The following is a 25678-nucleotide window of genomic DNA, read 5'->3' on the forward strand; positions in this document are numbered from 1 at the left end:
AGAAGAAGAAGCAGAAGCAGAAGCAGAAGCAGAAGCAGAAGCAGAAGCAGAAGCAGAAGCAGAAGCAGCAGCAGCAGCAGCAGCGGCAGCTTCTCTGTGCCCAAAGTTGAGAGCAGCACACATTTATGAGTATAAACATGAATATTAAGAAAATAGTGCATCTGGCAACATGTATATTAAGTGAAACACTGGTAGATTTGCCACTGGGGCTTATGATATCCTCAACCATGAGCTTTTGACCAGAAATGAAATCTTTCCTGTGGTTTACAGTCTTCCAGTCCATCTTACAGCCACCATGCCATTATTGTGACAGTGGACACAACTTGCCTGGCAGGTTGGTATTGTGGCATTTACCATCCAGTGCTATGTATGACCAACTTTTCTTCCCAGTGGCCTACATAGCACCTTACAGCACAGTAAAAGCATATAGCATAGTGTACTGGCTGGTTTTGTGTGTCAACTTGACACAGGCTGGAGTTATCACAGAGAAGGGAACTTTAGTTGGGGAAATGCCTCCAGGAGATCCAGCTGTGGGACATTTTCTCAATTAGTGATCAAGGGGGTAGGGCCCCTTGTGAATGGTGCCATCCCTGGGCTGGAAGTCTTTGGTTCTATAAGAGAGCAGGCTGAGCAAGCCAGGGGAAGCAAGCCAGTAAGAAATATCTCTCCATGGCCTCTTTGTCAGCTCCTGCTTCCTAACCTGCTTGAGTTCCAGTCCTGCCTTTCTCTAGTGATGAACAGCAATGTGGAAATAAGCTGAATAAACCCTTTCCTCCCCAACTTGCTTCTTGGTCATGATGTTTGTGCAGGAAACCCTGACTAAGACACATGAGGTTTCTTGGTCAGTTTGAGATTGCTTTCTCCAGCTCCTGAAACCAAAGTGAGCACTGTCTTCATCCACAGGGTCTGACCTTTTAATGGTGATGGGCAGCCAAGAATAGTGGCAATAGCCTGCATTATTTTGGTGTTTTTATGTATTCCTTGTAATTCATTTTGTGGTATTCTGTACCTGGCATTGAAGTTTCAATAAATATCTCATGTCTTCCTGGAATAGTAATCAAGCTCCATTGTTCTGTAATATTTGTCATTAGCTTACAAACTAGTAAATTTACACATGGCTAATTTCTACATCTTCAGTTTGGTTAACTCATCCCTAGCCCTTGCTGTCCTCCACCCTTCCACTCCATTAGAATTTAAACCTTTAACTCTAAGTACCACCCCTCCCCCATTTGTTTATCTCATGTGCATTCTACTATCCTCAATGATTGTATTTGTTAATTTTTGGGGCTTGGGTGACAATTTAAAAAACTAAGATCACATGGAAACATGTTACTTTGGTTTTGTAAATTAAATATTTGTGAAGTATATGTGTTTATATAAATGAGTGTGTGTGTGTGTGGAGAGAGATACGGAGTGTTTTCATTTATCACTTTGTACTTTATTTTGACAGGGTACCTCCCTGAACCTGGTACTTATGGATGGCTAGACTGGTTGACAAGGGAATGTAGAGATCCATATGTCTATCTTTGTTGAAGAAGTATGACTCATGTTTTTAAACCAGGTCAGATTTTTTTCTTATTGTTTAGTTTTAAAAATTCTTTGTGTACATGGGGGTTAGTAGTGGCTTAGTAGTTTAGAATACTTGTTGGTCTTGCAGAGGATCCAGGTTTAGTTCCTAGCACCCACATGGTAACTTCTGTTTCAGAAAATCTGATACCCTCTTCTAATTTCACAGGCACTAGGCATGCACTTGCAGCAGGTGAATGCAAGCAGGCAAAACATACATATATTAAATAAATAAGTAAGAAAATAATAAAATAAATAAATAAATGTATATACAAATAAAAAGAAATCTGCGCATTTTGGATATGCAGTTACAACAGTTTCCTCACAATCAGTACACTTTAGCTCACTTATCTTATTCAGTCTGTGCCTGGTCTTTGTGTCCTCTTGACAGTAACTTTTACAAGGAAGGTTACATTTTGAAGGTTACATTTTGATTAAATTAGTAAGTACAACTTATCAGTTTCCTAAAATAATTCATTGTCATGTCCAGGTCATTTAGAATTTTCCCCTTGTGATTATGGAGGAATTCTGTGCTTTTGTGTTTTACATTCAAGCCTATGATCTACTGTGAGTTAACTTTTGTGTTTAATATAGGATCTATGCTTACCCTAGATGATGAAGATGGTGGTGATGAAGAAGATGAGGATGGTGATGAGGAGGATGGTGGTGGTGATGAAGATGATAATGATGAACATTTTGTATTTAGATGTGCATTTGTTTTGTCACCATGTGCTAATAAGTTTATTTTTTCTTGGAGTTCCCTTTAGTCCTTTGTCAAGGAACAGTTGTTTTTATTCCTATGGGAGCACTTTCAGGGCTTGTCTTCTGTTTCATGGACTCCCTTTTCAATATTTTACCACCATGCCATTATTTTAACAACTACAGATTATGGCTTCAGGTAGCATCAGTTCTCTAGTTTCGTCTTTCCCCACCAACATTGTTTTTACTATTATTGGTCTTTAGAAAATCCATTGAAATATTATTGTCATTTGTTGATGCCCATATATTACCTTCCTGAGCTATTTGCTGGGTTGCATTGAATCTAGAGATCCAGGTGTGATAATAGATAAATCAAGTCTTTCTTCTTATCTACAAATATGGACAGTTGCTTCCATTTATTTAATTTTATGATTTCATTTACTAGATTTTTACAGTTTTTCTCAAATACATACTGTATATGTTTTGATAGGTTTGCATTTATGTATTTCATTTCAGAGGCCCAATGCAAAGGCTTTCCTGTTTTGAATTTAAAACCCACTTAGTGGTGACAGTGGGTAGGAAAGAATTGACATCTGTATATTAATTTTAAGTCTTGAAATTATGCTGTGACTCATTATTATTAGCAAGAAGCATTTTTTTTGTCAGCATTCATTATCCAAGATTTTCTAACCCAACTCATCCATGAACAAGAGACGTTTTCTTTCCTCCATCCCAGATTATTTTCCTTTCTTGTCATATTGCATTGTTGAGGACATCTAAAGCAGTGTTAAACAGGAATGGCGAAAGGAAGGACATTCATCCTTTACGACCAATCTTATGAGAAAGTTATAGATTTCAAGCTGTGATAAATATGTCTTCATTGTTCTATCTGGGATTTATTAAGCTTCCTGTATTTTCATGGATTTTAGTTTTTAATAAATACACAAACCTGGGGGCAGTATTTCTTCAATAATATTGTTTTCTGTTTCTTTTTCATCTACTTTCTGGCACTTCATTAAAGCGATATTAGGCTAACTAATTAGATATTCTGTGGTATGTGATTTGTGTTACATTTTATTTATTAAATTTAATTTAAAAGTTAAATTAAAATTAATTCTTCTGTCTGTGTTTTATTTCATCAAGTAGTATATATTTCCATCTTGTGAGTCACTATGGGTTTTCCTAGCAATAGTTTTTTTTTTTCTGCTGCCAGTTATATAAAGTTTATTTTTTATAGTATACATTTTTCTGTACAATAATCATCATGTATCTTTTTTATTTTCTTTATATTTCTTTAGAATAAATGTTTTCTTTCTGACCAAATAAAATAGAATTCATTCATTCTTATTATCCATCCACTATTATATTACCCAGATTATTATTGGTTTAATTTTATTGAGCTGAGTTTCCATCTTTATTAGCAGTTTTCTGGTTGAAAGGACAGAACAGAAAAACCTTTGTTGTATTATTAATTTTTTCCAACTTTAGACATAACACTTTTCAGAGTACTGTACCGGAGGCTCTGAGTATTCAAAGGTTTCTTATACTCCTGATATTAAGAATGTGACTTACTTCAAATACTTACTATCCCATGAGTTGTTGACCAATCATTTTTGCATAGTTGTTCACCCCCCTTCTCTTGGTAATAAACAGATTTTTAAATTTTTGCTCTTGTTTTTTTCCAGACCATATTCACTTTAATTCACTGAAATTCCAACATAGTTAGTATTATCTAGAGATTCATTCTTGTAATGTAAACTGATTTTCCAAGTATTGCCTGTTAACTAATCTATACTTCCCTGTCTTCATTTGTTGCAACATGCTTTTACATACATATTTTCTTGTAGACAAAGTTGTCTTTGAACTTTCTGCTCATTTCCATTGATGTTCATTCTTATGCTTCCAGGCCCACTGTTCTTTGAGGATTGTTACTTTGTATCACCATCTAATTTTTCAAACTTTATACATTTTCATTTTTGTTATTGTAACATTGATTATAGTAGCCTCTAATTATTACATAGCAATGATAATTGTAGATACATTTGTGTTTCCAATGCTTTTAAATGGGAATCTGTAAAATGTTATAATGAGTAATATGTAAAACCTTTGACTTCTTCATAATACTTTGAAGTAAGAGAGATAAAGGTTATAAAAGTAGCTGGAGGGATGGCTCAGTGGTTAAGAGTGCTGACTGCTCTTCCAGAGGTCCCGAGTTTAAATCCCAGCAATCACATGGTGGCTCATAACCATCTGTTATGGGGATCTGATGCCCTCTTCTGGTATGTCTGAAGATAGCTACAGTGTACTCATATAAATATAATAAATAAAGGTTATAAAAGTAATATAAGTATAAAATTGTTTTAACTCACTTATAGGATAATTTTATTAACAAATTTGAAACAAGGACATGGTTCTTTTATAGTTTTTGTATTGGGGATGTAAAACTATAATTCATATTTTATGAGGATTCAATACTTCAGGGTTGAAACTTATCCTTTATTTATCTAGGAGTTATATTTAGTGATCATTGTAGCTATCAATCTTATTTAATTTTTATTAATTATTTTTGCATTGTATATGTGGGGTGTAGTGTTGTATACATTCTTGTGTATGAGTATGTAGAGGCCTACAGTGAGTTCAGTTATCTTAATCAATCACTCTCCACCAAATATTTGAGACAAGAACTCTCATCAAAACTGGAATATTCTATTTTGACTAAATTTTCCCTTCAAGAAGACACCAGGATCTGCCTGTGTCTGTTGTTTTAATTCTGATACAACAGATATGTGCCTTCACGCCCAGGCTTTGCACATATACTGTATTCTAAGCTCTGTTCTTCATGGTTACACAGCAAACACTTTATCCAGAGACCCATCTCTAATGGTTTTATCTGTGTAGTTTTTTCTTTGGGAACAAAGAAATATAACAGACATTGAACTCATAGCATTAGTTTCAACATTACAGTTTTATTGAGATGTTTGTAGAATTAAGCATACCTTACCTCACTCATTTAGTTATCTATTGTAAAATATAATATTTAAATGCTTACCTCAAAGACTATTTATACCTACCAGTGAGAAGTGACTCTCAGGGGATGAATGGCACATTGAATGAAGTAAACAGTTTGCCCTTCAGTGCAGGCCTATTTCTGATGTGAGTTGAAAAGTTAGAATATACCCATTTTTTTAATTTGGAATTTTGTGATGCATCTTATAGTTGTTGCATAGTTATAATCATTTAAACAATTTCATAATAAAATAATTATTATTATTTAGATATTGTCTATAATCTTGTCCACCAGGAACCTTAACCTCTAAGTAAATTTATATAGATGTATTCAAAATGAAAACTATCATTCAGTACACAAGCTTTCTTTCTGTGAATCCCTTTATTTAGATATTCGCTAACACAGCTGAGCGTGGGCCCCTCTTGCTGAAGATACCACACATTTAGGATGCACAACTCAGGTAATTTAATCTGGAACTGACCTTACAGTTTCTTTTCCGTGCTATAGCTTCCTTGGTTCCCGAAAATACGATGTAAGCTGAGAAGAGAAGAAATCCAACAGCCCTATCCAGCCACAGCGCCTATGCACCATGACAGTTACCAGTGTGGTGAGATATTAATCGCTGCAAGAAGTAACTTTCACATGTGTATGGTAACTAACAGCTATCTCATTGGACTTGAAGCCTACCCAAGGGAGAGAAATCGTGCTTGGTACTAACATAGCCAGTAGAAATGATAGTATTAGTGGAGAGGGGAAATGCCACAGAGTGCTGCCCCTAGACAAAGAACTACAAGCAGCTAATGATTACTGGGAGAGGCACAATGAGCCTCTATCAGAGTTGAGCACCTTTATTGGCTTTCCGTTGGAGAGTGGTCAGCCTTGAAACCGTATACACAGAAATCACACAAATGGATTCAGCACGTTATGTATTTTATACCTGTGCAATACATATGCAAAAAGCATAATAAAATAAAAAGAGGCCCTCCGCCTGAGAGGACTAGAGGGTGCAAGGGATACAAGTTTTATTGCAAGGGAAAACATTAAAAGTAAAAAATTAGTAAAACAGAATATGTTGATCTGGAAAATTTGAGACCTCTCAAAATTCTGATGTCTTTAAAAATTTACTTTGCACAATGAGATTGAATGTTAAAAGAGAAACTTAGCCTGGGAGTTAAAGTTGTAGAGACATATTTCAATTCATATGTAGTGTAATTATTTTACAAAAGTATAATGGACAAAACTAGAAACAGTATTTATTTATTGAAAGAAATGTACAGGAGAATCCCATTTAGCCCAATTAAATGTTGCAATGGACAAAGTGGTGAAATTCAAAAGTACAAAAAAATTGCTTGAAATTGAGCTAGGGAAAATTGACTTTAATCCCAATATCCACTTTATCTGTGTGAAATCTCCTTTGGTAGGTGGTGTCTGAAAAGCCGCTTAACTGACAAGTGTAGTTGCACCTGTGTACATTTTATAAATTCATGGCTAGGTCATTAACGAGATCCTTGACTGGCTTCCAATTGTTAAACTTTACGTTTTAATATTCAGACCCACATACACATGTTCCCTGATGACAAAGCTGTTATTTAATTTTGGAGCCATTATATCTAGGCAGTTTAATTAAAATATTTTATTTATAATCATCATTTTTTTATTGTTGTTGTTGTTCTTGTTTTGTCAGGTATGTTGTTGAAGTCAGAAGCGGTACATTCCAGTTGCTTTTCTCCTCCCATACCTTACAAGGGTCAAGGGATGACCCCAGTCTGTCTGTCTTGCACTACAGCCGTTTTATGCACTAAGCTAACTCACTGGCCCATGAGCAGTCTTTTCATTGTGAAATTCTGATGTGGGGGTTATTCAGAAAATCATGTTCTTCCTATTGACAGATTATTAAACTGTCAATTTGGCTGCAATTTCCTGAAAATGAAGCAAGAGAATCAATCACTTGAGCCCAACAACTCAAGACCACCCTGGATGACATATAACATCACACTTCAGAAAATGAATATATTAGATTTTAAGTGTCTAAATTTATGACTGGCATTATTAGCTATAGGCATATGTATGTATATATATGTGTGTGTATAAATACACACATGCAGATAGCATTAATATTACACTAATATGAAAGGAAAAAGTTGCTGATTCATATTTAAAAAAACTCTAAGTTTTATAACATGTACATGAGCTCTGAGTCTAGCAAATTCAAGCCTTGTATTTATGCAAGTATGTGCACTAAAAACCATATGCAAAATGTTCATAGAAATTTTATTTAAATCAGCTAAAGTGAAACTTGCAATGTTAGTTGAACATGAGAATGAATAGGTAACAGTTAGTCTGTTTCTAGATGGCCAAATCTGCTCCTCTCAGAGCATGTGTACTTTCCACAGACGTAGGAGGGATGAAGTCGGAAGTTGCTGGTATTCTGAAAAGTTCTGTCCCTCTCTCAAGAGAAAGCCAACTAAGGTGTAGACATAATGCTAGATTGTTTGTCCTGATAGTAAAGCATACATCTAAGAGATGTGCACTTTACACATGCTGTATCACAATAAAATATGTTTAAAGATGCATCAACTATAGGAAAGTTTCCAAAGTTGGGGTGGGGGTAGTCAGAGGATGATAGAACAGAGTAGAGAGGAGTCTTTTGTTCCTGGCTGGCTAGCTAAATTCTGTATTGCAGCTCTGGGGACCTGCCAGCTCAGATCTCCAATCCTCACAAACTTCCTGCGTGGGCTCCTCCTGCTTGGAGTCGCTTGAGGATGGATGTGTATGGGCACACAGAATGAAAACAGATTCAGCCACCTTTCAGTTCCACACAGTTGTACAACAGAACGGTGGAGAGGAGAGCAAAGCTGTGCGGAGAACACAAGACGCCCAGCGTTAGCCGCAGCTTTTCAAGTGCTGTTCATCAGTTCCTGGATGACATCCGCTCCTGGGAGGTGGACCAGTTAGGCAGGTAGGGCTCTGAGTCCCATAGGGACTGACCTTTGTTCTCCCGCTCGCTAATAGAGGAAACTAAGCCTTAAAGATAGAATAAATGCTCCACTGCTTTGGCTTTTGTTTTTTGTTTAAATCGCAAACCAGCGGCAGTGAAGGGAACCTCTCCTAGGCTGAAGCTCTGGAGCGCAACGCGCAGACTTCTCTGCAGGACCCGCGCGGTGGCTCAGTCCCAGGAGCCAAAAACTTGCCAGGATCAGAGACAAATTAACTAAACCCACGTCGTGCTCATTGCACTTTCGAGACACGCGAGTGCATGAAAACTCCTGCGAGTTCTCTGGGAAAAGAAACCATGCCCCCCAGGTCTCTCCCCAACCTCTCCTTTCCCACCGAGGCGAATGAGAGCGAGTTGGTACCCGAGGTGTGGGAAAAGGATTTCCTGCCTGACTCAGATGGGACCACCGCGGAGTTGGTGATCCGCTGTGTGATACCATCCCTCTACCTAATTATCATCTCGGTGGGTTTGCTGGGCAACATCATGCTGGTGAAGATATTCCTCACCAACAGCGCCATGAGGAGTGTCCCCAACATCTTCATCTCTAACCTGGCGGCTGGGGACCTGCTGCTGCTGCTGACCTGCGTCCCTGTGGACGCCTCGCGTTACTTCTTTGATGAATGGGTGTTCGGCAAGCTGGGCTGCAAACTCATTCCGGCCATCCAGCTCACCTCGGTGGGGGTTTCCGTGTTCACTCTTACTGCCCTCAGCGCTGACAGGTAAAAAATACAGGTAGCAAAGGGGCAGACTGGAAAAGATATGAATGGGGGCATGGGGCTTAGGATGACTGGGAATTGGAGTGTGCCAACCTAGAAAAGGATGTTAGGAAAGGTTGGGGTAGAGGTCGGGGAAGGAAAGTATTTGTATATAAGGAAACCCTAGTGAGTCCTATTAAAACATAATGAGAAGTTTAAAATTACAAAAAAAAGTATTTAACACTTAAAATTGCACCAGCTTTAAACTTGCATGCATTCCCCCCCCCCCCCCCCCCCCGCCCACAGCACACTTGGGAAACCTTACTATGCATAGAAGATCTACAGCATAAGACAAGTTAAAATTCAGTTGTCTCCTGGGATTTTTTCCCCCTTGTATGCAAACCTGCACAATGTACTTTACTGATTCAGCAGGGTGACATTCTGCTATGTTAGAACACTAAGTTTAACTTTAGGAAGCTGCTTACTTCAGCCTATGTACCATTTACAATATGAAGTAAATATTCGTCTAAGGGAAACCATCAGAATAGTAGGTGTTCTTCAATAAAATAGACTCTCACAATATTATGGCCTTCTATTTCTTTTTTAAATCAAGCGATTTCCTCCCCTCCCCCTATAACGCTAAATGTTAACGTCTTAAGACCGTGCTATGAACATAACCTTCATTAACAAATCTGCCTCCACATACTCTAGCAGTGTGATGTATCCATTATTCTACTAGGGAGATCATTTGGTTCAACCTGTCATTTTCTATGTGCAGATCTTGAAGTTCGGATAACGTAAGTCCTCCTGAGATTTCTGGGAGGAAAATCAAGGAGGCTACAGCTGTTATCACTCGCTGCCTGCATTATTGCTTTCACGTCTCTGCAGGAAGGAATGTCTGGGTGGGTGATTGGAGGCAGTGTATATAATTAGGTATTTGAAGCTGGGGTTTCATTGCCTTGGGAATGAAGGACAGACTGAAGTTATTTAGCTAAACAATTTAACTTGAAAACGATATTCACTCACCTTATTAATTTGCATATTGAATTATTAATGAGTCTGGATTTGAGTTTCTTGGGACTGGTTATAATGTCCTCATACCAATTGGAAATTGAAGGGTTAATGTTTATTGGAAGTAAGAAAATATTCAGTGGAGTGTCTTTTGTTGTTGTTAAGTAGACACGTATTTTATAAAATATGCTATTTTTAAATGCTCGTGGGAAAGTGATTAAAATTGTTAAATACCTTATGAACCCTATCTTGTCTTCTTGGCCCCAGTTCTATTATCTTTTAGAAAGTTTTACTTGAACTTCAAAGCTAAAATATGTCATTGAAGCTTGACTGCCATTCTTCAGGTGACCTATTTTAATCAGACCGTTAAAGAAATAAACTTAGAATAAAACACAATATTTAGCAAACACCATCAGTGAAGTCTACACCAAGCATCCTTAAAAAAAGGATCGACATCCTTTTTAAAGTATGGCATTAGTGGCAAGATCAGAGCTTGAGTTTATTTCAAACAAGTTTTTTAGTCTATTGTCATGGAAACAAGTTTGCTTAGCTCAGAGACCAAAGACTGAAGAGCCTCCTGTATTTAGGACTTTTTGAGGACATCATATGCATACCAGGGGGATTATAATGATAAAGACTGGTGGATTGCCTCTTTTGGACCATTGAGTACTCTGACTGTTTGCAATTTGGTTTTTATTGGAAGCTTAAAATTTTTAAAAATGTCAAAAACATATAACAAGGACAAAAAGGGAAGAAAACAGGTGTAGGGAAAATGAAAGTGGACAAGTATAGGGTGACCTGTACTTTCCCTAAACGTAATTACATTTCCTGAGAGCTTTTGAATTGTCATCTCAAAAATCAAAAGTTACCTCTTATAGTATGGATCCAGCTGTGATGTTTACAGAGTCACAGTCACAGAATGAACTGCAATTTTTGCACCTAATTTATTACTTTATTATTAAGTTAAATAGGCTATATTATGTCAGAATGCAGTAAATTATGTCTTTTACTTGACTGATTTTAGTCACTGCTAGATTGCTTCCATTTTCCTTTTTCTTAGAAGGAACATCATTGACTTAAGATGCACTGTGTTGTTCTTGAGTATTAATATTGATTCCATAATTTAGTTATAGCTACATGATTACTTGTTTATTTGTGTCACACATGGTAAGTAAGGAGGGAATGTGCCAGGCTGGATATTACTGCAACTGGATCTTCACTGTTGCCTTTATTTATACATATTTTACCTAGAAAGGTATGATAGAGTAACACAAAACATATGATCCTAAGTTACTGCTTACCTATTTAGAAAAAAGAAGACTAATAGTTTCAACATGACATGAAGCATTAAGAGAAGGCATCTGCTTCTCTAAATAACAGACTTCGATTGTTTCCAGAAACTCACTGTGATTGTGCACCCCCTACCCTGGACAGCTTGCAGGAAGCCTGAGGCAAAATGCCCACTGCTGCATCAGTCCTGTTGAAAATCGTTTCTAAGCATGACTTATGTGCAGATTTTTAAAAATATTAGTAAAATAAAGGCAGAATCTCTCAACTCTCATCTCATTCAATCATTGGGAAAGCCCAGTCTATCCTCCTCATTGTACAGCAGTCAGAGATAATTTGGAAATTTCATGTACATTGAACATCACTAGACAGTGTCCATTGAACACCAGCATTCTGTCCTTTCCCAGTGTCAAACAGCTCCACTCACCACAAGTGCCCTTTATTAATGATGTCCTTATTACTCAAGCCAACAACTATTTACTGAGAAGCCATGGTGTGCTCTGCTCTGAGCATTCTCCTGTGCATTAGCAAAACAATAATGAGAAAAAGCTTTGCTTCTGTCAACATATGGTTCACACCTGGACTTTTGCTGGCCTCCTTTCTGCATAATAAAGATTGATAAGCAAAGAGAAGGAAGTTTAGGTAGACATGCTTAAAGAAACAGATTTTGAGATGTTCTGATGATTTTTTTGCAAGAAGTAAAATTGATCTAATTCTCTAATTTGTATTATGATTAAATTCAAATTTGTATTTCCATTAAATTTATATAACATACAGACATAAATGAGATTCAAATTGATGAGTAAGTCTATTCATTGATGCTTAATAAATTAATGATGAATTCACATCTCTATATCTGCCTTTGGATTGGCTATTCTTTAATTCTGCTTTCAATTAGGAATATCTCTCTGAAATTATTTGTAAGAGAACATGTAACATTTTACACATATCTGCTATGCTACTGAGTTTAATTAAATAGCTTTTATGCTGAGGGACATCTTTCTCATGTTTTATGTAAATATTTGAAGAAAGCATGATAAAACATTCATATACTTTTAAAGATATATCAGCGGCATTAATATTCTCTCACAGCTGGATCTATGGATCAGTTTTAGAGTGCTTGCTTTCCTTACATAGGCGATATCCTGGTATTTTCTAGTACTCCCTTCTCCCCAACAAAACAGACAAACAAACAAACACAAACAATAATTGTAAGCTATATTACAGCACTGATAGCTTTGGCAATCTGTTCTTTTTGTATTGTAATTCTTCGTTCATAGAATTTACACTGCTGCCTTTTCATTCTGCTGGGTATTATTAAGAGAGTTCCTGAGCTATAACTCCTCTTTCTTGCTGGAGATGAAGAGAATCATCCTTGTTGAAGTGGTCCCTCTTATCATTGTTCCACTATCCTGCTGAATTCATTTTCCTAAATGAATTTTGTCCTATTGTCAGTAATCTTCTAATAATGAAAGGTTTATACATAGTACAGCTGTTTTTATCATCTTTTTAGGAGCATAGTACACATTATAATCTGAAGGTTTGTGTCCTCCTAAAATTCATAAATCAAAATCTTTTCCCACAAAGCAATGGTAGTAGGTAGTCGAACCTTTGGGGTGTACTTAAGCCTTTAGAGTAGGGCTGTTGTGAGAAGTACCCCAGAGGGACCCAGAAGAAGAGTGCTCTGATCCAGGGCACAGGGAAACCACCAAGCCTCTTGGAGAAACAGGCTGCCAGGCTGCCTCTGAGAATAGAGGTTAACAACTGGTCTAGAAAGCAAGTAGGTTTTCTATGGCAGTCTCCAGGATGGGGTCTTTGAGAAGAGCAGGATGCTCAGACTGCTCAGGGCTGAGATGCCCTTGCCCAGGTAGTCCAGGTAGTTGACGGTTAGGGGAGAAGAGATGTAGTGGCTTTCCTGGTAACAGAAACCAGCCTTAAAGGAGTCCTAAGGAATGTTGAGTTTAGGCTTCTGTTTACCCAATAAAACCCTTCTGTTCACCCATCAAGAATCCTTCTGTTTAGGACACTGTCACCAGCACTATTATTTTGTGGGCCTACTTTGGATCTAACACTTGCTATCAAGGAAAGACACTCTCACCAGGCACTGAATCTGTCAAAGCTTTCATCCTGGACTTGCCACTGTTCTGGACCACACAATAACTTCCTGGGGTTCATAATCCACCCAGCCTAGGGTATTTTAATTTAGTATTTTAAATTACCTATGACTAAGTCTCTGAAAATGAATTACCAGATATGTTATGGAGAGGAACGTCTTCATTTTATTTTTTAAAAGTATGAAAGGCATTGGGAATATCCTTTTTGGTTCTTTTGCTATCTAAAAGAAGGCTTGTTATAGAGATTATCTGTCTTATTCCTCCTCTTCTATGAAAAAAATTACATTCAGCCACCTTACTTATATATTTATGTATTTTGGTAATTTGACCTTATGTGTTATCTGATCAGCATTATCAGTCAATAGATATGTAACTGTCAGGAGGGAGATGTTTTCATCCATATTTCACAGTGAAAATAAAAAGAACTTAAGTTTCTTTTCTAAGTGATGTCATAGACAACAAATTAATCTGACTGAAATTAGTTTTTATTATATATTATTATCTCCTAGATATACTTTCAAATACCTTTAAAGACAAATATAACTTGCTTTTGTAGAATTTGGCTCACTACTTTAAAGTGTGGAATTGGTCATGCTAGGGTTAGGGATTATGACACAGTATCTCAGAGGTGAGTCCTGCTTCACCTGATCCTACTGCACATTACCACCAATACACAAGGGATGTGAAGAGAGGCTTCTCTATGATCTACAACAATTAAATCAGTCTATAAAACTAAAGAAGTCTTCAGTTCTCTCAATTGGATTGTGGAGGAAAATCTCCCTCTGGACTAGTGTCTACAGTTTTTGGATTAGGAAAATATTAAGGAAAAATGTTTGAAGTCCCAAACACCAAAGCTATGAGGATAGAATCAAGGTAGAATTCAAATGCATTGCTTTGTGGATCTTTAGTAATTCAGTTATTTTTCTTAGATAGCAAATATAATGATATGTTGGAAATGAAAGCATTTAAATAAAAAAATCTAATACCTGGTTATATTCAATGAAAAATGATATGTGTACTGTACATTGAATTAAGATAAAATCATTGTGAAAAAGCCAGTTTCCACTGTTCAGAAAAATCTATTTATAAATATTTTCCTGTATCTTCTTATGTTCTGTGCCAATAAAACATTCAATGAATTGTAGACACTGATATGCCAGGGAATTTGTATGTTCCATACATTAGGAAATGGCCAGGGAAGAAAGAAAAAGTGTTGGCACCTCTATTGCCAGTGAGATTTACTCCCTCCCTCCTTCCCTCCCTCCATCCCTCCTTCTGTCCCTCTCCCCTCCCTTCTTTCTTCCCTCCTTCCCTCCCTTTCTCATTCCTTTCTTCCTTCCTAGAGAGTAACTTGAGACATTTGTCCTAGGTACAGAGCTATCGTGAACCCCATGGACATGCAGACGTCTGGTGTGGTGCTGTGGACCAGTTTGAAGGCCGTGGGCATCTGGGTAGTCTCTGTGTTGTTGGCTGTCCCTGAAGCTGTGTTTTCAGAAGTTGCACGCATTGGTAGCTTGGATAACAGCAGTTTCACAGCATGCATACCCTACCCACAAACAGATGAGTTACACCCAAAGATTCATTCAGTGCTCATTTTTCTTGTCTATTTCCTCATACCACTTGTTATCATCAGTATTTATTATTATCATATTGCAAAGACTTTAATTAAAAGTGCACACAATCTTCCTGGAGAATACAATGAACATACCAAAAAGCAGGTAAGCTAATTCAGGATGTGTTTTTGTGTGTATGTATCTGTACTTGTGTGTGTGTGTGTGTGTGTGTGTGTGTGTGTGTGTGTAAGGGTGCTAGTCAAAACCAGTGACTATTATTTTCTGTTTTATTTTATGCATTGCTCATCCCATGAAATACAAAAACAGACCTGGGCATCTATTTGCCTTAGCTGAAAGGATTTTTGGGAACTTTCTTACATGTGGTTGTGTAAGATAGTAAAGAGATCTACCTGGCCATGGGCTGTGACTCTAACAGCAAGAGGGGGAAGGATGTAGGCAAGATGTTCCCTGGAGCTTTCTGGTCAGTTAATCTACTATGTATGCATAGATTTCAGTGATAGAACCAGTCTCTAAAGATGAAGTAGAGAATGATAGCAGGAAATACATGTAGGCCAGCTTCTGACTTCCACACATGTGCATATGCACACACATACAAACATGCACACACATGCATACACATGAATGGATGATAAATAAAAAGAAATCAATGTTTGTTTTTCAACTTTTTTTTTTTTTTTTTTTTTTGGTTTTTGAGACAAGGTTTCTCTGTATAGCTCTGACTGTCCTAGAACTCACTCTGTAGACCAGGCTGGCCTCGAACTCAGAAATCCGCCTGCCTCTGCCTCCCAAGTGCTGGGATTAAAGGCGTGAGCCACCACTGTCAGGCTGTTTTTCAGCTTTTTACATGAAAATATTTTTACAAAGTTCAAGGTCATCAATCTGAAAAAATTGACATTTTAAGTGTAAATTGATTATCTTCTTCTTCTAGTATCCCTGTAAGGGCATCAGGAAGAGCGAAGAAGAGTGTCTCTTTAAAGATCATGGGGCAGTGCCAAGGGCTGATCATGGGGCTTAGTGGGTAGCAGAAGAGGAGGCTCTAGAAACTACAGAGAAGCAGAGAGACTAAATGCAAAGCCAAAAGCAGCTGGTGGTTGGGACCCTCGGCCTCTTGTAACTGTGTAACCTTTCCCATAAAGAACATACTTGAAAACTGGTAACATGTAGATTAGCTACATTTGTTGTTGCTGTTAAAGAACATGCACTAATAACTTTGGTTAATGCTATTTGTGTGAAAGTGAAAGTGAACAAATGCTCTGGTGTGAAAGTTTCTTGTGTGTTGCTATATTCCTGGAGAGAAAACTCTAACGGGTCAGAACTCCTGTAACTACAGAGATTACAGAGAGGTGATGGGCACTTGTTACCAATTTGAAGGCAAACAAATTTAATCTGACATTACTAAAACGTTAGTGGTGGGTTAGATGGAGTAAGAGAATGGAGCTGTGAGCCACTGATCAGAAGTTGGTGGAGGTTGTCATGGTACAGAATATCCTTCATTAATTAAGAGCTGTCATCATGAAGAGTGGACATTCATTTTAAAATCTCAGACTCAATGTCTCAGATAAATGAATGATTTATTACCCATGTATCTAGAATCCTGGAAACCAAATATCAATGGTATAGGCTCATTGTGCCCTTTATGTAACCAGATACTTTACTCAGAGTTCAGTAATCCAATTTGTATTGTAATGGAATATTTGATATTCAGTTTTTTATTTCTCTTAAGTTGAGTTCTTTGCATACCTACAGCTTTTTTTTTCATCATCAGTTCTGTTTTGTTTTTGCCAATTTCTCTTTAGAGATTTATAAGCCCTGATTGGGTAACTGGTTCTTGACACTTGCCAAGACACCATCTCAAAGCTTACCTGAAGTTGAATTTCTAGCTTTAGACTGCCATGGAAGTTTTACAGCCATGCTGTGTCATCTAGCGAGTCTAAATTCCACACTCACACTTCTTAAAATGGTTGGTTTGTCCAACTTAGCCCACTGAGATGCACCATCAGTACCACAGCACTCTATTGCTGAGTGTCAGCTGTGCTTGCTCTGACTTTCAATCTTTCTAGTTCTTTCTGGAGTATTCTGGGTGCTGACTAATGGCTTCATCACAGAAAATGTGGTGGTGCTGTCGGTGTCTTCTGATATACTGTCCCCACTTACACTATTACATTTAACCATTTATGCAAATTGGAAATAAGATCTAAATCTTGCACTCTAGATTTTAGGTTAAAATATTAAATATCTGACTTCGAATGCTACTTATTACATCCCTGAGGGCTTTCTTACAAAATAGTAAGCATAGTATGCATTTTATTAAAAACAACCCTAAAATTTAATCCAATTTATGTTACTAGTGTTGATATTTTTCTTAGAAGTTAAAAATTATTTTATCTATCTTCTATCTATTTATCTATCTATCATCTATCTATGCAACTATCTGTGTATCTATCTGTTTATGTATGTATATATGCTCTATCTATAGCTAACATCCATCTATCTTTCATCTATATATGTATGTATGTATGTATCTATCTATCTGCTTATGTATGTATCTATCTGTTTATGTATGTATGTATGATCTATCTATAGCTATCGTCCATTTATATATCTATCATCTATATATCTGTGTATCTACCTGTATATCTATGTATCTGTATATGTATGTATCTATGTATCTGTGTATGTATGTATGTATGTATCCATCCATCCATCTATCTATCTATCTATCATTTATCTACATTATCCATCCATTTATATATTGATCATCTATTTATGTGTGTGTAAACATGCATGCCATAGTGTGTGTGTGTGTGTGTGTGTGTGTGTGTGTGTGTGTGTGTGTATGTATGTATAAAAATTTGAGGACAGTTGTTTGGAGTTCTTCTACCACATGGGCCATGAGTATTGAACTAAGTTTGTCAGATTTGGCATCATATGATTTTAGCCACTGAGCTATCTCTCCAGTCCCAGGAAAATATTTTCTAAGTTAGGAGACTAAATCTCCATGTCTATTTATTTGTTTGTTTTTTTTTTATTATCTACTTGTGTGAAAGAGGGGATATAAATAGATAGTGATATATAAAGTAAAAATTAGTTCTGATTCACCAGGCCATTTTTTTCTTGTTTAAATACCCTGATATTTGAAAAATATGTGCACTTGAGTGTATTTTGTTTAATTTAGTATGTTTAATATAAACAAAGTAATTTATGATTTTACTAACATTGTCCTATCTTAAGTAAAAGGAAAACATTTTAAGGTTTTCATTAAGATTACTGTTTTGACATGAAGATGGTCTTTTATAATTTGTCATCTGATCTTGTATAAGTAGTAAATATATTCAGAAGAATATGATGTGGTAACTAAAGTTATCCTGGTTAAGCTGTTAGAGCAATCACTTTGATGAGGTGATGAGGTAAAGAAACAGTTCTTGAGTTTGGGATCACCTGACGCCCTGATAAACCTTGCTTCTGTGACATGAGTTATGGCTGCAGCTGACTCCATTTCCTCCTGACCGGTGGGTGTCTCTGCTCTTCACAGATGGAGACACGGAAGCGCCTGGCTAAGATCGTTCTGGTGTTTGTGGGCTGCTTCGTCTTCTGCTGGTTTCCCAACCACGTCCTCTACTTGTATAGGTCTTTCAACTACAAGGAGATAGATCCTTCTCTCGGGCACATGATTGTCACCTTAGTGGCCCGGGTTCTGAGCTTCACCAATTCCTGCGTCAATCCCTTTGCTCTTTACCTGCTCAGCGAAAGCTTCAGGAGGCATTTCAACAGCCAGCTCTGTTGCGGGCAGAAGTCCCATCCTGAGAGGTCCACCAGCTACCTCCTCAGCTCTTCAGCAGTAAGAATGACTTCTTTGAAAAGCAACACAAAGAATGTGGTGACTAATTCTGTCCTGCTCAATGGACATAGCACAAAGCAAGAAATAGCACTGTGATTGGAGACCATTTAATTCACTCTTGGAAAATATCATTTTCGAAACTTTCCCATTATTATTGAGCAAAGCAGAACTAAATAATCTTCACATTTATACTTCTCCCTTGCTAATTCATCAGGGGAGCTAATGATTAATTCAAGTGCAAAGGAAAAACTTTTGTCTGAATAGAAAGAATTTTACATTATACAATACACGTCTATACTGCACACACATAACTCACATATATCTCCTGCTAACATTGGTTTACACATTCCCTTGAGATTTAAGGGTTTTCAACAAGCAAATGTGGCATATTTACTTTAAATTCCTTTTATCTTAAATCATAGAGAACATTTCCATAATGACTCTGTAATTTAGTGAGAGGTAATAATCAAACTCCCATTATTTGAAATATAAATTACATCATTCTACTGAGTATATTTTATCCACTACTAGTATATATATATTTTAATTTGAAAAAATTCCCAAAGTAGAACTTAATCATTGTTCATTAATATTTATTGTTCTTTGTATAATTATAATTTTTAGAAAGGTTTGTAAGTTCTAGATATTATATTGGGAAGTATGATGGAATTTTATTATGAATTATAAATTGTTAAATGAATGTGACTCATCTTGTATACGTAAAACACATATAATATGCTCCAAATTTCAACATTGTTATTTATATGTTTGCATGACAATTTTTGTGAACACCTAAATTTATTACAAATCGGTTCTGCACAGATAATAAGATTTGTATAATTCTGATGGCCATTTGCTCTTGCATCTGCCAACTTATCAGTGTATGGAATCTCAAGCATTTTTCCTCTGCATGATATCACAATTTTCTCCAAATAAACATTTTTCCATTTGTAAGCAAAATATAAGCATTGTCTTTATTAAACTCTAAAAGCTACCCATTTCTTAAGCCCATACCAAATGTCTAATACTTAACTTTATTCATGTAATATTTCCTTCTAAATGAGTTAAGGTAATTTTTCTTGGAACACTAAACTTCCCTTTAAACATCCCTAACCCACACTAATGGTATGAAATAATAATTTGGACATAGCAATTAAAAAATAAATGTAAACAAATTACCTATAGAGTTTGGTAATATGAACGATAATAGATATTAATCAAGTGTTTGCTGTTTCTTCAAATAAACTCTTAAAAGAATAAAAGATGGGACCAATATTCTAGGTTATGTAGATGCTCAAATTCGGGGGGGGAGGAATCTTGATTCAGGAGATGACACAATTCCACAAATTAAATGAGAATGGTAATACATGAATGAAATGGAGACCTGGTCATTAGCTTCCATTAACTTCATGGAAAGGGCATCTGTAAAGTAGTTCTTGTTTTATTTTATAGGTTGGGAAATTGAGACTGCTATAGGTAGTAACTTATAATATAGGCAGTAACTTATTATTCTGCCATGTGGGCAACTTGGAATATGAAAGCAGATCCCACAATGTAAAGTGAATGCTCCACCACTCCACTGCCATTCGGTTGTGGCTGTCTACATCTGATTGCAAACTTCAGGCAAGCTGCAGATCTATTTACCAGGATATCATGCAATGTGTACAGAATTTAAGTTCATTTTGAGCATCTTACAAATCTTTGAAAGCCCATTCACTGCAATCAGTAGAATCATCGCCTAGGAACAAAGAATCTTGGTACATGAAGAATATTAAGATGGTAAGAGACACATAGGAAAGATTACAAGACTCATTCGCATGTCTTAGTGGTTTTTTAGTTTCATGTATGTAGAAACATATGATATGTTGTAAAAATACATGCATATATCCTGTGACATTTTCCATGACCTTAAAACTAAAAGGGCATATAATATATTAATTATGAATTCCTAAGAATTTAGAGTTCAAGAGAATACAATTGTGAGATATTTTGTAAGAATCCATCCATTTATGTTTGTAAGAAAAATATCTATTTAAGAAATGTTTTAGAAAAACTTTCTCTAGACATTTTATGAAAGTAAAGATATTAATGGGAAAAACCAAGCAAAGACAGTTCTTACTGCCAAAAGATGATAAGGTAAGTTAGTCCAAAACTTACCTATGACGTACACAGAACAATAGTAAACCAACTGAAGGGTGTGAAGCAGTCTGAAATAGAGTGAACATTCTTACTTGTATTGAGCATGTGGGATATGTCTCATTGTTCAAATATCCTCCTTAAAACAGGAGACATGAAGGAAATAAATGCATGACTCTTGTATATACTTGAGAATAAGTCCTAACCTCCCAAGTCTCTCCTGCACATGAGATGGAATAGTGACATTACAAAGAGTAAATACATGATGTTGCCAGACAACACTTGGTATAACAGCAAATGTTTACAGAAGATACTGTCTAGCATACTTTAAAACTGACTTTTGTCACCTGGTAGGATGCTCATAAAATTTATTAAACACTATGACAGCTAGTACTGTGTCCTTTATAAGGGTAACTCTGTCAGCTCTTTATGGGAGCATTGTTCGAATTTCTATCTGATGCATCAGGAATTGGAGTGTTACCAGCAAGCAAAGCACATGAGGAAGAGCTTATCATTTAGCCCTTACTGGTTTCTAAATTTGCATAGAATCATGTACTGTTTATGGACATTTTAGTCAAAGTAGGGCTTACTGTACTTTGATGAGCTCATTAGATGAAATCATCTAATAACATTGTAGCTGTCATTGCCATTCTAACTACATATGATATTCCACAACGATGACATCACCAGATGATATATTTCTGGGTTGAAAATTGTTTGGGTAAAGTTACATAAGAACAAAAGAAAATTAGCAAGAGAAGTGTGTTTGTAGCTGTGCTGTTAGTGACGTCCTCAGGAAGTCGTGTTTATTAACATGAGTAAACTGCTGACTTTACTCTCTAAATTATTTTGCCAAGTTATTTTATTGTCTTCTGTATGTTGCATCTTAGCAGGAGTTTGAACAAGAAATTTTCCTTATCAAAATGCTAATTTTTTTGTTTTTTGTTTTGTTTGTTTTGTTTTGTTTTGTTTTTGTTTTTCGAGACAGGGGTTCTCTGTGTAGCCCTGGCTGTCTTGGAACTCACTCTGTAGACCAGACTGGCCTCGAACTCAGAAATCCGCCTGCCTCTGCCTCCCAAGTGCTGGGATTAAAGGCACGCACCACCACCACCAGGCTAAAATGCTAATTTTTAGTGAGTAATTTGCAATCACATACAAGAAAATCTTGGTGAAGGTTTTATTTCTAAGAACTAACTTTCCCCTTGGGTAATAAATTGATAATAATTACCACTTCACTGTGGAAGAATTATATAAGTTAAAACCACTTGGGAATTTTATAATTTATTTGCTGATATCCAACAAAACCATCTGAAACCAGAAACTTATAATCATTTGAGTTCTCTCAAATTTCATGTCAGAAAAAGAAATTATCCAAATTACCCAATCTGCAAAATCAGATAGTGAGGTGTTTCAATTGCTAGGTTTTTATTATATTAAAATATTAGTTGGAAATAACGAGCCTATATTTAAAACTTTTAATTTGTGTTAAGCTCAGTGTTAGGAGTCTGCTTGCTTCCGGCATGTAATACTCTGTTGCTTTCTTCTAGACACAGTACACAAGCAAGTTCTCCACAGTGCGATCCATCCTCTTTGCTGTCATTGTTTTAGAGATAGATGGGTTTTTTTTTCTTCCCATGTAGTCCAGGTTAGTGTCTAACTCCCAGTTACATGCTTTCAGCACCCTGTAGCCCAGGTTAGTGTCTAACTCCCAGTTACACGCCTTCAGCACCCTGTAGCCCAGGTTAGTGTCTAACTCCCAGTTACACGCTTTCAGCACCCTGTGGTTGGATTGCAGACATGTTCCGCACTGTGAAGACTAACATCACACAGCCTTTACTATTTTTCTGATGTTAGCTTTTGTGCCAGTGTAGAGAAGACTCTTTTTCCTTTCTCAGGTCCTCCCCCTTGTGAGAGTGAAGAAGTTGGGGGGGCAGAAATCCCCAGATCACTTTTATCTGACCCTGTATCTTCTCTAGACTTACTCATCACCCTAAACTTGGTGCTGCACTGGATGGAGTTTCATCATGACAGAGCATGCCAATGCTGGCCAAACAACAATGATGCTTTATACTTAATAAAATTCAACGTTTGATTAAGTTGACTACAGTCTTATCACTTAGTGTAAGGCATACATCTATCCCTGCAACAAATTACCAACAACAGTACTGTTTCTGATTATCTACTCAATCAAACCCATCTCTGGAGGTCAGTGGGGACTATATAAAAGATCTGTCCATTTTGCTTTTGTATTTCAGCCTAAGCTGTAGTAAGCTGTCCAGAGTGTTTAGAAATTAGAGCCCTGTTCTCATGTTTGGCATCTTGCCAAGACCAGCACTAATGAATGCAGTGTGTTAAATTCAATGGCTCAGAATATTTTTCGTAGAGGACAAGAATTTACATTTTATTTTAAGAGAATGTATGATTAGAGAAATGAATATTTATGCCTTTGTAGTGCCTATGATAGTGCTTAATTCTTTACTTGTTTTTATCTCTAGCTTAAGAACATCATGGTGACTTATTTTTTAGTAAGAATATTTAATAAAATCAGTGTAGAATTCACACACGTGAAGTCCTACAATCTTCTTTAAACACACTTTCGGTGTCAAGTGGAGGAGATTCCTGCTTAAATTAGTTCATAATTATACCCCTCACTAATGACCTATATGCTTAGGTCATTCAAAATCTAAGTATCATTATCAATATAGTTTTCTGTTAAGAGAATTATGTAATTGTTTGGTCAAAACTGAAATTCTGCCAAATACTCATGAAAATATGTCCTTTTCCCCTCTGCAATCATAGAACACAAGTAGCATTAATAGTTACAGTTGAGATACTCTCACCACCATTAAGTCCTGCCCTTTCTTTTTAAATTTCAAAAGAAAGTGAATGTTTCTGATTTACTGGATCAGTTTTTGGAGAGCATTTTGAAGCTTGAATATTTATGTATAGGTGAAACTTCCGCGGTGCCTTTGCAGAAGAGTGTAATGTTGTCATAGGATTGCTTTATGCTGATTTTACCAGTTGGATTTTTGTTGTGTGCATTATAGAAAGTCTTGGCTTTAAGGTAGAAGCTCTCTTATAATGTTTGTGCAGAGGGTCGTAGGTGAATGGTAGCTTGAAGTGTTGATCAGCAAAACTGATGATATATGTACCAATCATATTTGCAGTTAGCAATGATATAATTTATAAAGTTAATGTGATTAAATGCAATTTAAAATTTTAAACCCATATTCATTTTATTTGAGGTTTCAAAGAAGAGATGTGATGTTTTGATGCACTACATGATAATTTGACAACATAGAAATTATGAGATTTTGCAGAATAATGGGATTATTAATCCTACTTGCTATGTTAATTTACTCTCTCATATTTTAAAGGGGCAATTAATTTCAGTCAAAGAAAATTTGAATCCCAAAGGTTTTCTCTTTAGTGTTTATATTGCTGTAATAAAGCACTATGACCAAAAGCAAAACTTGGGAAAAATGAGTTTTATTTTCATCTTCCATTTCCCAAGTGACACTCTATTAGCAAGGGAAACCAGGGATGGAACTCAAGGTAAGAACCTGGTGGCACGAATTGAGACAGGGACTATGGAGAAATGATGATTACTGGGTGGATCAGTTTGACTTTTTTTTTTTATTGCAATACTAGAACATTTGCCTAGGAATGGCACAACCACAGTGAGCTGGGCCCTCCCATATGAATTGTTAATCAAGATAACACCCCATAGACTTTCCTACAGGCTAACCTTATATAGGCATATTCTCAATTAAGTTTCCCTTTTTCCAGACAAGTCTTTATGTCAAGTTGGCAGAAAACAATCGGCACACTTTTTCATCAGTTCAAAGGAATAACTATTCTTAGACTTATTCACGATTGCAATTTTGAGACAGACTCTCACCATGCAGTGTAGGCTGGTTTTGAACTCATTATATATTAACAGTCTCATGAGTGCTGCAGTTAGAAGACTGCAGAACAACTGGCTTGGCTGTGATTTGATTTTTGGGTCTTTCAGTGAGTTAAATGCTCCCTGATACAGTACTCAGAAATCATTGATTGTCATTGTTCTCTTCATGCATCTGTGATTACTTATTTGCTTTAAAATTTATCTATCAAAAGTTTGGTCTTATTCCTGTGATGACACTGAAAAACTAGAGTTTGACATTTCTACTAAGCACACACACACACACACACACACACACACACACACACACACACACACGAAGGTATGAAATTTGTTGTAGTGGATCACCAGCTCAGATTCAAAAATTTGCACTCTGTAAGAAATAAATCAAAGTCCTCTCTGCTTTCACGGGTTAAATGAATACTGCATCATGCTTCTGTGGGTTACATAAGTAATATTCACAGTTTTATACTGATATATTTATATGCCTGCCATTTGTAATGATTTAACTGTGGTTAGAGAGGCATTTTTTCCCTGTATACTCTCCAGAGATGTATTTTATTATTTAATGTACATTAGTTTCAGTCAATCACTTCTAATGAAGGGACTGCCTAAAGGGTGACAAGTTGAAAGATTGTAAGGTTTTCTGAGTTCTTAAGACACAGTAAGAAATGGAACTAGAACCTGGAGCCAAAAGTTACAGATTATGCTGTGAGTCTTCTTTTATATTTATTCATTTACCTATCATCTATCTATATCTATCTAATTGATTCATCTATCATCTATTTATTATCTATTAACATCTATATAATTTATTTATATCTCTATTTATCATTCTATCTATCTATCTAT

At 36.4% G+C, this 25678-nt stretch overlaps 1 protein-coding gene across 8 annotated transcripts in view; it reads left to right on the plus strand.

Annotated features, from left to right (window-relative positions):
• Nmbr (neuromedin B receptor) overlaps positions 1-19746 on the plus strand; it is a 63491-nt gene extending 43745 nt beyond the window's left edge. For 4 of the 8 annotated variants that reach the window (XM_031380477.1, XM_031380472.1, XM_031380474.1 and 1 more), the window contains 5 exons: positions 1451-1561; positions 5662-5732; positions 7956-8986; positions 14744-15092; positions 18481-19746. In XM_031380477.1, the coding sequence (XP_031236337.1) occupies positions 8529-8986; positions 14744-15092; positions 18481-18882 (1209 nt within the window). In that variant the 5' untranslated portion in view covers positions 1451-1561; positions 5662-5732; positions 7956-8528 and the 3' untranslated portion in view covers positions 18883-19746. Of the gene's footprint in view, positions 1-1450; positions 1562-5661; positions 5733-5779; positions 5880-6956; positions 6980-7955; positions 8987-14743; positions 15093-18480 lie in introns of all 8 variants that reach the window. The other 4 variants (XM_031380473.1, XM_031380475.1, XM_031380479.1 and 1 more) reach the window with 4 other exon arrangements.
• Positions 19747-25678: the final 5932 nt, after the last annotated feature.

The sequence above is a fragment of the Mastomys coucha genome, unplaced genomic scaffold (assembly GCF_008632895.1).
Source record: "Mastomys coucha isolate ucsf_1 unplaced genomic scaffold, UCSF_Mcou_1 pScaffold2, whole genome shotgun sequence".
NCBI classification, from domain to species: Eukaryota; Metazoa; Chordata; class Mammalia; order Rodentia; family Muridae; genus Mastomys; species Mastomys coucha.